This window comes from Narcine bancroftii, chromosome 3 (genome assembly GCF_036971445.1).
Source record: "Narcine bancroftii isolate sNarBan1 chromosome 3, sNarBan1.hap1, whole genome shotgun sequence".
NCBI classification, from domain to species: Eukaryota; Metazoa; Chordata; class Chondrichthyes; order Torpediniformes; family Narcinidae; genus Narcine; species Narcine bancroftii.
The window spans coordinates 327,033,287-327,049,878 of NC_091471.1; the positions used below are offsets into that span (position 1 = coordinate 327,033,287).

The following is a 16,592-nucleotide window of genomic DNA, read 5'->3' on the forward strand; positions in this document are numbered from 1 at the left end:
ATGGGCTCTGCTGTGCACCACATAGGGTGAGTGAGGTGGGGGGTGTTCAGTGGTGGAGGGAGCTGGTTATTCCCCACCTGACCCTGCCCACCTGCACCCAGTCCCATCACTCTGGGGCAGAGGAGGGAAGGGAGGGCCAAGGAATGGGTGACATTGTTGGGTGGGGGCACAGGGGGTGGACAATTTGCTTTGGGAAGCCCTCAGGAGTCGAGAAAACGATCCAGGAGATCCCCAGCAGGGGGCACTGTTGTGCAGTGACAACCCCCCCCACCCCCAGCAAGAGATGCGATAGCGTGGGTAAATTCCCCCACCCACCCAGCAGGGGGCGGTGTCACACAGGGAAATCCGCCATTGTGGCTGCCAATTGGCCAGGAGTGCACTCTGTTTCATTCCCCAATGGCCAGCAGATTCTCCTGTGGCTCTCCACTGGCAGGCAATTTCCCCTGTGGCTCCCCATTGGCCGGTAGAGCACCCTGTTGGCTGCCCATAGGCCAGTCGTCCCCTTGGTGTCTCCCCATTGGCCAACAGTTACCCCTGTGGCTACCTATTGGCCGGTAGCGGGCCCTGGTGACTACTGGTAGATAAGGGGGTCAGGAAGGGACCGAAGAGCACTGCCCTCTCAAGTCCCATGGAAGAGTGCACTGAACAATGCAAATGGGTCTCTTGCCCTGTCCCCCCCTCCTCCCCTAATCACCCCACACCAGGCAATAGTCTTCCAGCATGTAATTCAGGCTAAGCAACTGCGAGAACCTTGGGAGATCTTCCCTCCCTCTCTCCAGCTGGCAATAAAACTATATGAACATGAAACTCTGTCCACCCATTCATTGTGTCTTATCTCCAACAATCAAGTGGCTAGCATATAATGGGCCAAAGGGGGGGGTCACAGAGGTGGGGAGGGGTGGGGGGGACCAGGGGCGGACAGAGATGGGGGGGGACCAGGGGCGGACAGAGGTGGGGGGGGACCAGGGGCGGACAGAGGTGGGGGGGGACCAGGGGCGGACAAAGGTGGGGGGGGTCCAGGGGCGGACAGAGACGGAGGGGTGGGGACCAGAGGAAGGTGACAGAGACAGGGAGGGATGGGGACCGGAGGGAGGTGTCAGAGACGGGGAGGGATGGGGACCGGAGGGAGGTGACAGAGATGGGGAGGGGTGGGGGTTATATGTCGGAAGGCTTGGTCGAAGAGAGAACTAGGATTATGGTGAGACACATCACCCAGAAGGCCTTTCCCCCTGTGGTTCAGAGCGACATCCTGTTCTGCACTGGGGAGGAAGTGTTCGAAAAGACGAGGACCGAGGGCTGAATGCGCATAATTTGCAGACATGAACAAGGCCCAGATTCCTTCCGCCCTTCTCTCTGACCAGGAGAACCAGGCCCTCTTCGACCTCATTGAGCGCAAGTCTCAGGTATATCTCCAAATATGGAAGGCACAGAATGATCCCTGTGTATGTAGGACACCCCTTCCCCTCCCCCAGTGAGAGTCCGTGTGTGTGGGATCCATCTCCCAGTGAGGGTCCTTGTGTGTGGGACCCGTCCCTCAGTAAGGGCCAGTGTGAGTGGGACCCGTCCCCCAGTGAGGGTCAGTGTGTGGGACCAGTTCCCCCAGTGAGGGTCAGTGTGTGGGAGCCATCCCCCAGTGAGGGTCACTGAGTGGGGCCTGACCCCAGTGAGAGTCAGTGTGTGTGGGATCTGTCCCCCAGTGAGGGTCAGGTGTGTGGGGCCCATCCTCCAGTGAGGGTCAGTGTATGGGGTCTGTCCCTCTGCACTGACCCAGGTTTGCGTCATCCTTCTCACCTCCAGCTGAGGCCTTCCATTTATTTTCATCTTGTTCCTGTTTAACGTGGTTTGCATCTACAGGCAACAGAACCTCAAACATTTCCGGCTACATCTTTACTCTGAGTCAACAAGCAGGCAACCACTGTCAACTGGGAAGGGGGGGTGGGGGCGAGGTCAGTGGGAGAGGGTGGCTAGGAGGGAGCTCCGCGCTGTGTGAGGGGGAGTGAGGAGGGAGTTCCAGACATGGGAAGGTGGTTAGGAGGGCGTTCCTCGCCGTGGGATGGGGCAGTGAGGAGGGAGCTCCGGGCCACAAGATTCCTGTAAGCCCGTCCAGCCTCCTCTCCCCTTTGTCCCTGGCAGAGTTTAGCCTCAGCGGTGGTGCAGGTTTACCTGGCCCTCCCACACAACAGCCACACCTGGACAAAGGAGTGCGTCGGTGTCGCCTGCTTCATCAAGGACAACCCCAAGAGGTCATACTTCATCCGGGTCTACAGCTTGAAGGTAGGCCCCATTTCACCATCATGAGCCCCAGTGGAGAGGTCTCTGAGGGAGGAGGAGGAGGGGTTGTTAAGGAGGGAAGAGGGGGATGGTGAGGAGGGAGGGAGGGGGTGGTGAGGACAGGGAGGGGTCAGTGAGGATGGAGGGGTTGGTGAGGATAGAGGGAGAGGACACTGAGGAGGGAGGAGATGGCGAGAATGGAGGGAGAGGACAGTGAGGAGGGAGGGGACGGTGAGAAGGGAGCTCTTTGGGAGAGGCTACGCGGACCATTGAGTCATCTGGGGCCCTCTCCTCTGACTGTCTCTGTCTTGCAGAAGGGAAGTTTAGTGTGGGAACAGGAGCTGTACAACCAGATCGAATACCACTCCCCCCGACCTCACTTCCACACCTTCAGCGCAGATGTAAGTACCCTCACCAACCCGGTACTAACCTGTCCCTTGCCCTTGGCCGGACTGTGATGGTGACTTGCTGCTTTCCGGGTTCGAGGCAGGGGTGAAGAAAACGGGGCCTATATCGAGGGGACAGTTGTATATTTGGGGAATTGTACAGCACAGATTAAGCCCTTACACCCATCTTGCTCCTGCTGCCCCCCCCCCCATTCGATCCATTCTCCCACTCACCTCTGATGCCCCTGGCTTCAATACACCCGGCAACAAATTCCATAGGGATTAAGCCATCCCTCTGCACCTTAGTTCTCAACCAGACTCCCTTCGATCCTGAAGCTGTCGGACTCTTCCACTGTGGGGGAAACAACTGTTCTACCTCGGCTCAATGTTTAAAATGTTTCAATAACATTTCCCCCCCCCCCATTCTACTAAATTCCACTGAGTCCAGGCCAAGAGCCGTCAAACGCTCCTCGCTCCCAGAGCACGTCCCTTCTTCAATGCAGAGCCCGGCACTGCTCGCAATATTCCACGTGAGAGCCCTATAAAGCCTTCCCTCACATCCCGGGTCTTGTGTCTGATTCCTCGACGTGAACGTGTTCGCCTTCTCCACCCATGAATTGACCTTCAGACTGACCTGCACGAGGACTCCCAGCTCCCTTTGCATTCGGGGATTTGCAATTTCTTCCTGTTACGAGCCCAAAGTACCCCAAAACCCAGCAGCAAGAGACATTCACCAAAACAAGTAGTTAAACAAAAGTTCTTTAATTATCTTCAAACGTGAAAACAGAATCAAACTAACATCTCTATCAACAACTAACCAAAATTCACCCCCTTCTAATTCTAAGCACACATGTATGATGTGTGTGTAAATTTAAGAAAAGATCTTTGGTTCACAGTTTAATCTCACTTCTCTGTTTTTCCAAGTTCACTGGTTTCAGGAAATTCTTATATTGTGCACAGAATTTAACATGTATAAAGTTCACCAGGCATTGGTGGAAGTTCACTGAATATGAATTCTTCAGTATTTCAAATACGATCTATTCCAAAATGTGTGTATGTACGTAACCTACTCTAATTTTACCAAATTCTCCCAATATATATATTCCATTACATTTCCCGTTTAGAGAATCGCCCACCTGGTTATTTTCTTCTACCCAAGTGCACGACTGAACAACTTTCCAACGATGTCTCATCTGCCCATTCTCCTTGTCAACACCCCCTTCCTGTTTCCTCGACACGACCCACTCTTCCCAAACTGGCCACAATAATTTTTAGACCCTATAAGCACGTTGCAACCAAGATTCAAGATCCATTTATAGTCCTGTAACGGTGCAGACCGTGTAATATTACACGACTTCACCTTCCGCCTGCTGTAAGGCACACAGAGTGGCTGTTAGCATTGCCCGTTACGAGAGGAAGAGAAGCAAAAGGGAGGGAGCCCCCGAGGATACACTGAGATTTGCCTCCAGCGCTCCCACAGGTGCACAGATCCCCCCCCACCCCCCGGCCCAGTCCACCGGCTGCCCAAGCTCCAGATCCCAACCTCTGACGCCATCGGGAAGCCTCCAGTGCCCGAGGACCCCCCTCCACCTCGTGTCCTGGTTCCGCAGTGAATCCCTCAACCCCCCACGCCCTGCCCAGCCTGAGTGGGCCCCTCAGCCGCTGGGCCTCCCCTCACTGGCCTGCCCGGCCCACCCACCGCAGTAAGCGCTTCTCCTGCTCAAGTGGCAGGATGTTCTCCCTGTTTTCTGGAACCCGTAAACCAAGCCCCCCACCCCCACCCTTCAAGGCCTCTGCCAATTAAAGCCATCGAACGTTGGAATTTGGAGAACTGGATGGGGGGGGGGGAGGGAGGGAGAGACGATCTCATTTAAATGTTTTCAACGTCGAAAGGCAGTCGGCGTGGAAGTTTGTTTCCCCGCGGAGGGAATACAAGGGGCGCCCATGGAGAAATTCAGTCCAAGGGCAGTGAATCTGTGGAAATTGTTGCCAGTGGATCAAGCAAGGGACTCTGTGCGGCTGCTGGACTCTCGGGGACTCTGGGGTGGGGGGGGTCCCTCTTACCTCCCTCTCTCTCTCCACCTCCCTCTCTCTCTCCCCAGCTGTGAGAAGCACTTCAGGCAGTTTCTGCCAATGGCAAATCCGTCTGCCTTACGGCCAACGAAGGTGGATTCCACATGAATTTGGAATCTCAGGCTAATTTCAACAGTGAGATCTTTGTCCCAGTTTGGGGTCAGGGAGTATTCGGCCGGGGGGAAGGGATGGAATTACGTGGGCCCTCACGCCAAAGGTTTCACCCCCACCCCTTGCTCTCTCCCCTCCTCCCACCACCGGTCCAGGAGTGCGAGGCCGGTCTGAACTTTGCCGATGAGGAGGAGGCCACCAACTTCCATGACATCGTGCAGGAGAAGATCAGGCAGAGGCATAGCCGCCTGGGTGAGGGGGAAGGGAATGAGGGAGGTAGGGGTGGAGAGGGTGGGAGAGAGGGGGAGGGGGTGAGCGAGAGGGTGGGGGAAGGAGAAAAGGGAGTGGGCAGGGGAGAGAGGGGGCTGGAGTGGAGGAGGGATGGACGAGTGAGGAGGGGAGTGAGAAGGGAAGGAGAGGGGGAAAGGGTAGGTGGGATTGAGGAAGGGAGATGTTTGAAAGGGGGGGATGGAAGGCGAAGGAAAGGAGGATGGGTAGGGGGTGAAGAGGCAGAGAGGGTGAGGAGGGATTGAGGGAGGGAGAGGAGGTTTGAGAGAAGGGTAATAGGAGGATGGAAGGCAAAAGAAGGAGGGAGGGAGAGAGGGACAGAAAGAGAGAGTAGAGGAGAGACAAGGGGAAGGGAGAGGGACAATCTGGAGGTTGGGGGTTACGAGAGGAGACAGAGGAGCTGAGATAGAGGGAGGGGAGAAGGAGTGAGGGTGAGGTGGAGGAACAGAAAGAGGAGGGGGAAGCGAGGGTCAATCTCTGCCAAGTGGGGAGGGGGTGGGAGAGAGAGAATAGGACAGATGGCAAGGGGGGGGGGGAAGAGTGTGAAAGAGAGGTTCAGGAAGATGAGAGGGGAGTAGGGATGGAAAGAGATGTAGCAGTGAGCAAGGGGGCAGGAACAGGAACTGAATGCTCACCAATTCCCCTTTGACCCCCACAGAGAAACGCCAACAGCAGAGGCCCCCTCCTCCTCCCCCATCCACCGAGGGTAAGTGACACCAAGGGTGGAGAGTGGGAACGTCCCAACCCCACCACCCCCAATATCCTGCAACTCTGGGATGGAGGCCATGGGGTTAGGGCATCGAGACTCTGGATCATTACATGGATAGGAGGGGACTAGAGGGGTATGGACTGGGTGCTGGTCAGTGGGACTAGGAGAGTGGGAATTTGCTACGGCATGGACTAGTAGGGCTGAACTGGCCTGTTCTGTGCTGTAAGTGGTTATATGGTTACCCCTGGGGAGGTGAGGGAGAGAGAGACAGGGGTGTGAGGGTGGGGAATCCAGAGGGTAAGGGTTTCCCTGGGGTCAGGCTGGGCCCAGACAGGAGTGCGTCTCATTCAAAGCATGGGCCTTTCCTGTGCCCGTGGGTTGCAGAGATCCTTCTCCTGCACTGCTGCCACTGGGAGGGATGAGGTACCTTGGGAACTCGGGAGTGGGGGTGGAATTTGTCTTGAAATGCCCCCTTACTATTCCTGGGCATATCCTTGCCTCCCTCTGGGGATCCCAGCCTGGGTGAGGAACAGGGTATGGGAAAGCCGGGATACAGACTAACGGAATCCCTCTCATCTACTGCAGGAAGGAGGCCAATGGTTCCTCTCCCCAATGCCCCAGTTGCCAACTCAAGCGGTGAGTAGTTCAACCTTATGGGCACAGGGAGACCATTCAATCTGAGTAGCCCCCTCCAATCTCCTACACCACTCCCTGTCTCTGTAACCCGCTCCAGTCCCCGACACCCCTCCCTGTCTCTGTAACCCGCTCTGGTTCCCTATACCCCTCCCTCTCTGTAACCTGCTCCGATCCCCTACACCCCTCCCTGTCTCTGAAACCCGCTCCGGTCCCCTACACCCCTGTGGTCCCTCTGATTTGTGTTGGCTCCATTCCGTTGACCCAGGTCCTGAAACCCAGTCGGCAGCAACCACTGGCTCGCTTCTGATGCCCACTATGCCGATCCAGAATCCGGACATCATGCCGTTCCGGTACCGGAGTTTACCAGCGGCCATACCTGCAGACAAGAAGAAGGGGAAGGCCAAGGGCAAGAAGAAAATGACCAAGGCGGATATCGGTGCCCCCAGCAACTTCCAGTGAGGGTCAAGAATCAAAAGAGCTCCCTCCTCACTGCCCCTTCCTCAGGCGTGGAGACCCCTCCTCACCTCCCCTTCCCTCAGTGAGGAGCTCCCGCCTCACCGCCCCTCCCACAGTGCAGAGCTCCCCCCTCACCGCCCCTCCCACAGTGCAGAGCTCCCCCCTCACTGCCCCTCCCACAGTGCAGAGCTCCCCCCTTACCGCCCCTCCCACAGTGCAGAGCTCCCTCCTCACCGACCCTCCCACAGCGCAGAGCTCCCTTCTCACCACCTCTCTCCCTGGCTGACAAGATCTCTGTCCAATTCCAGGCACATCAGTCACGTGGGCTGGGATCCTGTCAAAGGGTTTGATGTAAGTTCCTCTGTCCCGTCCTCCTGAGTCAAGACAAAGAGGGGCATTGGGGACCAGAGGGGTTACAGAGACAGGCAAGGGGCGTAGGGGACCAGAGTGGGTTACAGAGAGAGGAAGGGGGTGTAGGTGCCCGGAGGGGATTACAGAGACAGGGACGAGTGTAGAGGTCCAGAGGGGATTACAGAGACAGGGAAGAGTGTAGGGGACCAGAGTGGGTTACAGAGAGAGGAAGAGGGTGTAGGTGTCCGGAGGGGATTACAGAGACAGGGACGAGTGTAGAGGTCCAGAGGGGATTACAGAGACAGGGAAGAGTGTAGGGGACCAGAGTGGGTTACAGAGTCAGGGTGGGGTGTAGAGGTCCAGCGGGGATTACAGAGACAGGAGAGGAGTGTAGGGGATCAAAGGGGGCTACAGAGAGAGGGAGGGGTGTAGGTGTCCTGAAGGGATTACAGAGACAGGGAAGAATGTAGGGGTCCGGAGGGGATTACAGAGACAGGGAAGAGTGTAGGGGTCCAGAGGGGTTTACTGAGACAAGGAGGGGTGTAGGGGACTGGAGGGGGCAACTGAAACAGGGAGGAGTCTAGAGGTTCAGAGGGGGTTTACTGAGACAGGGAGTGGTGTTGGGGACTGGAGAGGGTTACTGAGACAGGGTAGGTGTCCGAAGGGGATTACAGAGTCAGGGTGGAGTGTAGGGGTCCAGAGCGGATTACAGAGTCTGGACCCCTACACCCCACCCTGAGGCGGGGTTAGAGAGACAGGGAAGTGTGTAGGGGTCCAGCGGGGGTTACAGAGACATGTAGAGGGAAACTGAGTTCTGGGAGCCCCTGGTGACTGGTTGAAATTCACAGGTAAATGAGATGGATCCAGACTTGAAGAACTTTTTCAGAAAGGCTGGGATCAGCGAAGCTGAAATGAAAGATGCCGAGACCTCCAAGGTCCTATACGACTTCATCGAGAGACAGGGCGGTCTTGAGGTTGTGAAGAAAGAGATGCAGAAAGGTGAGGGGGAGGGAATATGGGGCAACAGGAGAACTGAAGCACTGTCTGGCTTCCCCTCCTCATTCTCACCTCTATGTCACCCTCACACAGAGCTTTTGGGGTGGGATAAGGGGACTGGGAAACTGTACGCAGTGCTCCCGGTGTGGGATACGGAGACCGAGAAACTGTGCACGGTGCGGGATACGGAGAACAGGAACTGTGCCCAGTGCTCCCGGTTTAATGGCCACACATCTGGATTATTGGGCAATGGTTGTCCACATACCACTGCTGGTACATTTGTAAAGACTGTGTCCTTGATATGCATTGTGATACCTCTCGATCTGAGGTGTGTGTGGGGTGTTAAGACAATGAGACATAGGAGCAGAAATAGGCCATTCAGCCCATTGAGTCTGCCCCGCTTTTCAATCACAAGCATCCATTCTCCCACTCGGCCCTGCTTCTCCTCATAACCTTCGATGCCCTAGCTAATCCACCCATTAACCCTGCCTCCATACCTCCCCATGGCCACAAATTCCACAGATTCGCTGCCCTCCAGCTGAAGGAATTCCTCCATGTCTCTGTTCTAAATGGATGCCCTTCAATCTTGGACTTTCCCACCATGGGGGAAACAACCTTTTTACATCTACTCTGTCCACGCCTTTCAAAGTTCGGAATGTTTCAATGAGACCCATCATCTCATTTTAAATTCCAACGAGTTCAGGCCAAGAGCCGTCAGATGTTCCTCGTATGATGACCTTTTCATTCCCAGAATCGTCCTTGCAAACCTCTTCGGAACCCTCTCCAACATCAGCATATTCTTTTCTCAACAAGTAGCCCAAAACTACTCACAATGTTCCACGTGAGGCCTCACCAGAGTCTCTTGTATAACAAAGAGCAGGATGTGATGTATCTTTTATTTTTTGCCAACTCCCTTTCATAATCCATCTTTCCTTTCATTATGACTCATGGGGGGGTCTCATCAAAACATTTTGAATGCTGAAAGCTGAATGCAGAGTCGATGTGTGAATCTAGGACCAAAGGAACAAGAATGGATGGACTGATATTGGAGAGAGTCCGGAGAAGATTTCCCAGGATGATTCCTGGAAGGCAGGGGCTAAAACATGAGGAACGTTTAGCTGCCTTGGACTGTACTCATTGGAAACAGGGTCTCATCAAAACATTTCAAACGCTCAAAGAATTTGACAGAGTATATAACCATTACAACACAGAAACTTGGGCCTTCTAGTCCACGCCGAACATCTCCCATCTCGTCCCATTGACCATATAACAATTACAGGACAGACAGGCCAATTTGGCCCTTCTAGTCCACGCCGAACACCTCCCACCTCAACCCACTGACCTACACTCCAACCTGTGGCCCCAACCATGCACATATCCAACGTCTCCTTCAATGCTCAAATCGAGCCTACCTTCGTCCAGAAGCTCGTTCCACACACCCACCCCTCTGAGTAAAGAAATACCCCCCCTCATGTTTCCTCTAAACTTTTGCCCCCTAACTCATGTCCTCCCGCTTGTATCTACCCCTTCAAGGAAAAACAAAGCCGCTCCACGTCCACTCGATCGATACTCCTAATAATTTTAAACACCTCAATCCAATCCCCTCTCAATCAAAGTGGTATTCAATGAATCTCATGGAAACGCTGAAAGGTTTCGATGTGAATGTTTTCCCTTGGTGGGACCAGGGGTATGGCCTTAGAACCTGTTTAAAACAGAAACGGGGAAAAATTCCTTCAGCCGGAGGGGTCGTGGATTTGTGCACTTCATCACCATGGAGGCTCGATCTTTGTTGGGGAGGAGTTTAAGATGGATCGGAATCTAATGAGTCAGGGGGAATCAAGGGGAAAAGGAATCTGGACCTAAACAACGGTTCAGCTCAGGGCACAGTGGACTGAATGGGCTGAATGGCCAGCTTCTGTTCCTTGATCTTGTTGGGATGGGGAGAGTCAACACTGGCTGGACAAAAAAAACCCATGTTTGAACTTCACTTGACAAGGAAGGAAGGTTGAATTCAATGTGGTCATGACATTCAGCAACAAATGTTATCTCAAGGGCCGTAATGGTCCCAGTACCGATCCCTGCGGCATGCCCCACTGCAATGTTTTCCCAAAGTGATTTAATTTCTGTTTTTTTCCCCAGATTTGGCTCCTCCACCTCCGACCCGATCCGGGCCCATGGCCCCCATGAGTCGCGGCCGGCAGGGTCCCCTTCCACCTCTACCCTCCCCTGGCTCCGGGCACGCGCCCCCTGCCCCTCCCCCATCTCACGGCAGGGGCCCGCTGCCCCCACCCCCCCAGAGGCCGGCTGGCCCAAGGGGTGCCCCTCCCCTTCCCTTCTCCCGGCCCCCTACAACGGAAGGAGGGGGGACGGTCCCCACTCCGCCGCCTCCTCCTCCTCCACCGCCACCACCCCCGCCGCCTCTTGCCCCCTCCACGGGTCTGCCCCCTTCCATCTCCTTGGGGGGTGGCTCCAGGCGGCAGGAGGGGGTGAGCCCGGCTCCGTCTGGGGGCCGGGGGGCTTTGCTGGACCAAATCCGCACCGGCATCCAGCTGAAGACGGTAAGTCCTTGTAAACCCCCTCTCGTCCTCATTCTCTCTCCCTCCCTCCCTCACACTCTCTTCTCTCCCACTCCACATCTCTTCCTTCATTCTCTATTCCTCTCCCACCCCTTATCTCCTCCCTCTCCCCATCTCTTCATTCCCTCTCTATTTCTCTCTCTCTCCCCCCCCCCCTCTTTTCCTTTATCTCCCTCCCTCCCCTCCAACTCTTTCTCTATCTCACTAATACTCACCCATCTCTCTCCTTCCCCCCCATCTCTACCTATTGACTCTCTCTCTCTCCCCCGGAGCTGCGAAAGACCTCCTTTTTGTCAGCTGGGAGTCTGTTGGTCTTTCAGCATACGGAGATAGCGGTACGGGAATGCTGCAGAGTGCCAGAAAATGCTGGAGGTTTGATGCTGCCGACGTGAGGGCACTGTGTGGAAGGATTCCCTCCCATCACCATGCTGAGATCGAGGGGAAGTCCCTCAAACCACGGGGGTGGGATGGTGGGAGAAATAACGACAAGGTCCCACACAGGATGTTAGTCAGGAAGGTTCAGCCGCTGGGTATTATGGTGAGGTAGTAAACTGGATTCAACAATGGGCTGGAGGGGAGAAGCTAGAGAAGATGATTCCTTCTCAGACTGGAGGCCTGTGACTAGGAGTGTCCCTCAGGGATCAGTGCTGGAACCATCGTTGTCGTCTCGAACTAGATCAATGATCTGGATGATCATGTGAGAAATTGGATCAGCAAGTTTGCTGATGACATTAAGATCGGTGGGGGGGGGGGGGTTGTGGACAGCGAGGGTGGTTTTCAAAGCTTTTAGAGGGATCTGGACCAGCTGGGAAAATGGGCTGCAAAATGGCAGATGGAGTTTAATGCAGACAAGTGTGAGGGGTTGCATTTTGGAAGGACAAACCAAGAAGGGATGTACACAGAGAATGGTTGAGCACTGAGGAGAGCAGTAGAACAGAGGGATCCGGGAATGCAGAGAGATAATTCCCTGAAAGTGGCCTCACAGGTGGACAGGGTCTTAAAGAGAACTTTTGGCACATTGGCCTTCATAAATCAACGTATCAAGTTCAGGTGTTGGGATGTTATGTTAAAGTTGTACAAGACATTGATGAGGTCAATTTGGGAGGATTTTGTGCAGTTTTGGTACTGAACCACAGGAAAGATATCAGTAAGATATAAAGAGGGCAGAGAAGATTTACTAGGGTGTTTCCCTGACTTCAGGAACTAAGTTACAGGGAAAGGTTAAACAGGTTCAGATTTTATTCCCTGGAGCGTAGAATGAGGGGCGATTTGATCGAGGTAAATATAGGTAGGCTTTTTCCACTGAGGGTCGGTGAGATCCAAACCAGAGGATGTGGGTTAAGAGCAAAAGGGGAGACGTTTAGGGGGAACTTCACATAAACTGGTGGGAGTGTAGAACCAGCTGAAGTGGTCAATTTTAATATTTAAGAATTTGGACAGGTCTGTGGATGGGAGGGGTACAGAGTGATATGGATTGGGACTGAGCAGAAAAATAGTTTGGAACAGCCTGTTTCTGTGCTGTAAAGTTCTACGGTGTAACAAGGCCCATTGATGGGAATGCATGGACATGAAACTCTAAGGGTGGGAAAATTCACTGAACAGTTTTCTTTTGTACATGATTGTGAATAAAGTCTATTTTTGGTTATATGAAAGCTTCCTCTTGGCATTGCCTTTCGGCAGGTCTCCGACGTGCCCGATGTGTCCCAGCCGGCTGAACAGGAGGGAGAGGGGCTGGTTGGAGCTCTGATTATGGTGATGAAGCAGAGGAGCAGGGTTATTCACTCTTCCGGTACGTGGCCAACCGTCTCCGACCCCACACACATACATCCTCACTTACACACCCACAACCACCCACAGGTAGTCCCTGCACATAAGACACACAGATGCAGACACACGTACGTCGAACTACATAAAGATATCAATAATATTGAGAGTGCAGATTTACTAGGATGTTGCCCTGACTTCAGGGACAGGTTAAGCAGGTGAGGCCTTTATTCCCTGTGTAGAAGAACAAGGGGAGCTTTGATCGAGGTTTTTAAAATTACGAGGGGGACAGAGTAAATGTAGGTCGGCCCTTCCCACTGAGGGTCAGTGACATACAAACCAGGGGACATGGGTTAAGGGTGAAAGAGGAAAAATTTAGGGGTAACTTCAGAGAGTGGTGGGGGTGTGGAACGAGCTGAGGTTGTAAATGTGGGGCTCAGTTTTAACGTTTAAGAAGAATTTGGACAGGTACATAGATGGGAGGGGTACGGACTGGCTGCAGGTCAGTGGGACAAGGCAGAATAATAGTTTAGCAAAGACTAGTAAGGCCAAATTTGGAGAATTGTGTGCCGTTTTAGTCACCAATATCGATGAAATAGAAAGAGTGCAGAGATTTACTAGGACGTTGCCCAGACTTCAGGAACTGAGTTGTTCCTTCAATTTCCGGGCAGTTTCAGTGAGTGTAAGACTGTGGATAGATGTGTCGGCACACTGTGGGCTGAAAGGCCTGTACTGCGATGGGATCTTCTTTTTCCCCCCACCTCCACTTCCTGTCTGTGGCACCTATAATTGGGCCCTGGTCCAAACCCCACTTGGAGCCTTGTGCTCAGTTTCAGTCACCCTCACTAATGGAGAGATGTGGCAGCCGGAGACAGGATGCAGAGGAGATTCACAAGGATGTTGGGGGAAGGCCTCATGAAAACAAGTGGAGCAAACATGGCCTTTTCTCCTTGGAGCGGCGGGGAATGAGAGGTGACCTGATGGATGTGTCTAAGAGGCATTAGTCGTGCGGATTGCCAGAGGCTTTTTCCCCGGGGCTGAAATGGGTGCAAAAAGAGGTCGTGGGTTAAAGTTGCGTGAAAGTCGGTAGAGAGATGACAGGGGTACAGATTTTTAAAGCAGAGTGGAATGGAAGTGGATACAATAGAGGCTTTTAAGAGACTTTTGGAAAGGTCCATGGTGACGGAAAAGTGGTTATTTCTACGGCAGGGACATGTTTGGCACAAACTTGTGGGCCTAACAGCCTGTATTGTGCTGTAGGTTTTCTAGGTTCTATGTTTCTCCACAATCTCCTCTCTGTGGAGACGGTGTGTTTTTTCCTGCTGACTGGCTGCAGCTGGCGGGGTGGGGAAAGAGACGCTGGTTTTCCCCAGGAGGCCCCATGGGAGTTTGTAAAAAAAAATGAGAGGTGGGGGTGGGGCAGGACCTTTTCACTGACTTTTTTTAACCAAGTAAAAGGAGAGAAGTGGTGTGGGGACCTGCTTGCAAAGGGAGGTGGGTGCCTGGAACAGGCTGCCAAAGGTAGGAGCATATCTATTGGTTGGGTAAAGTGACCCTTTGGCACGCTGGCCTTCTTAAATCATGTATGCAATGTCCACGAATGGGGCTGTGGGATCAGTGTGGGGACTGACTCGGGCTGTGGGGAGAAAGTGGGGCAGTGGGATCATTGTGTGGACTGATAGAGTTGTCAGGGAGAGAGCAGGGGAGTGGGATCAGTGGGGGGGGGGCTGATACAGGGCTGTGTGGGGAGAGCAAGGCTGGATTTTGACACGAAGAAATTTTTGGATAAATACACGGATAGGAGGGGTACGGGGGGATACAATCAGGGTGCAGGTCACTGAAGCCAAGCAGAATACAATTCGACAGATTAGATGGGCTGAAGAGCCTCTTTCGGTGTGGCAGTATTTTCTGGGTCTAGACTCTACGGGGGAAGGGATTTGGACAGAAAGGACTATCCAGGGGTTTGGAGGGGAAAGGGATTGTGTGCGTTGGGCTCACGATATATAGGCCAATCGGCCCGTTGGGTCTGCTCCACCATTCTAACCATACTCCCACTCCCTGTAACCCTCGATGCCCTGACTAATTGAACAGCAATCTCTACCTTAAATACACCCAACCACCTCACCTCCACAGCCGTCTGAGGCCACAAATTCCAGATCCACTTGACCTGCCATGGGAAAACATCCTTGCCACATCTACTCGATTTGAAACACTTCTATGAGATTCTCCAAACACCACCCCCCAATCAATGAGTACAGTCCAAGAGCCGACAATCTTTCCCCATATCCTAACCCTCTCGTTCCTGGTATTGTTCCAGCAAATCTTTCCTGAACCCCCTCCAATAAATTCAGCCCTCACCCACATCGCCTCCATTCCCCTCTCCTCTGCAAAATCCCACAAGGATTTCCACCACCAGACGCATCTGACTGCCGTAGGCCCCCTCCTCCCCACCCCCTTCCCCTTGGGGCCACACTGGCGCCCACACCTCCGTCCGGCTCTTCCGAACCGTCCGCTTGCGCATCCGTGGGGGCGATCGACTGCATGCGGAGCTCCCTTCTCCACGTCGTAGGGACCGGGCAATCGCCTCTCTGAGCCCCTTCAGCGGCAGACACCGCCCGGCCGGACCACCGTGTCAGCTCTGCGTCCAAACCTTCGCGTCTGGCCGTGGCCTCGTGTACTTGGACTTTCCGACGGCAATATAAATCTTTTATCTTTGCTGCAGTTTTCAGTGTTTCACATCTTACACAAGCACTTTTTTTCTCAAATACGGCGCCCCCCCCCCCCCCCCGCCCCAAGCACGGTCTCACCCCCCCCCCCTCCAAGCGCGATCTCACCCCACTCCAAGGGCAGTCTCACCCCCCCCCCACTCCAAGCGCGGTCTCACCCCCCCCCCCACCAAAGCGAGGTCTCACCAGGCTTTAGACAGTCCACATTGTCTCCCTGCTCTTGAACGCTACTCCACTCGAGATGAGCGTCAACACCGTGCTCTTCACCACGGACACGTGGGGTTTTGGGAGTGGGTGCAGGGGGGGGGGGGGGGATGCGAGGGCCACGGTCTGAGGATTTGCATCTCTGTTGCAGATGAAGGCGAGGACGAGGGAGAGGACGAGTTTGAGGATGAATGGGACGACTGAGCAAAGATCTGCACCCCACCCCCCACTTTCCGCTCAGGTTCTCTTGCTCTCATATTCCTTCGCGTTGATGGGTGGACACGGAGAGACTTTTACTGCACCATCCCATCACACACTCTCGGGGGGGTGGGTCCCGACACAGAGTGAAGCTCCCCCCGCACCGTCCCGTCACGCACATCCCTGGAGGGGGTGGGGGGGGAGGAATCAGTCACAGAGCGAAGCCCCATCACCGTTTGGCGGTGGTTTCCCCAGTTCAGTCTATTTGTGCCAGTGGACTCCAGGAACCGGGAAGCTCTCGTGCCTCGCTCCTTGCCGTCTTGGGCCACCGGTGGAACTAACCACTGCTATCAACAGAACACAGCATGGCAATAAAATGTTTCCCCGCTGCACCTCGCCTGAGTTTGTTGGCATCCCAGTGCCGGACGGCTGGGAGAGTGGGGAGAAGCCAGTTCAGTTCCCCACCTCTGCCGCTCTGTATGGGGAGGGAGCAGCTTCTGCACTTGACTCTTTCCTCCCTGCGTCCCCACAGTGGGTGGTCTCAGGTTAAATGGGACGGACTGGGAAGGGAAGGAGAAGAAGAGGGGATGGTGGGTGTGAGGGGATCAAAGATAGGGGAGGGAGGGAGGGGAAGGGATGAGCGAGGGAGGGAGGAAATGGGAGAAGTGTGATGAGAGCGGAATAGGAAGGGGGTAAAAGGTGGGTGAATGAATGACAGGAAATAGAGGTAAAAGGGAGAGAGTGAGGAGGGGGTTGAGGAAGGAAGGGAAAGAGTGTGAGTGGAGTGGGAGGGGTGAGTGAGGAGGGGGTGCTGTCCTGAATGGTTCATTTCCTTACTGCCTGTCCC

General features: G+C 54.3%; 1 protein-coding gene across 2 annotated transcripts; it reads left to right on the plus strand.

Annotated features, from left to right (window-relative positions):
- The first annotated feature begins 1,231 nt into the window (after positions 1-1,231).
- LOC138759140 (actin nucleation-promoting factor WAS-like) lies at positions 1,232-16,137 on the plus strand. 2 transcript variants are annotated; one of them, XM_069929117.1, is made up of 12 exons: positions 1,233-1,403; positions 2,134-2,274; positions 2,586-2,672; positions 4,997-5,093; positions 5,788-5,835; positions 6,424-6,474; positions 6,740-6,929; positions 7,239-7,281; positions 8,130-8,280; positions 10,417-10,835; positions 12,534-12,642; positions 15,699-16,137. In XM_069929117.1, exons 1-12 carry the CDS (start codon positions 1,320-1,322, stop codon positions 15,749-15,751), a joined length of 1,473 nt encoding a protein of 490 aa, XP_069785218.1. In that variant the 5' UTR covers positions 1,233-1,319; the 3' UTR covers positions 15,752-16,137. The 2 variants fall into 2 exon arrangements, with proteins under 2 accessions (XP_069785219.1, XP_069785218.1); XM_069929118.1 differs by lacking the exon at positions 2,586-2,672 and having other exon boundaries at positions 1,232-1,403.
- The last annotated feature ends 455 nt before the right edge of the window (positions 16,138-16,592 follow it).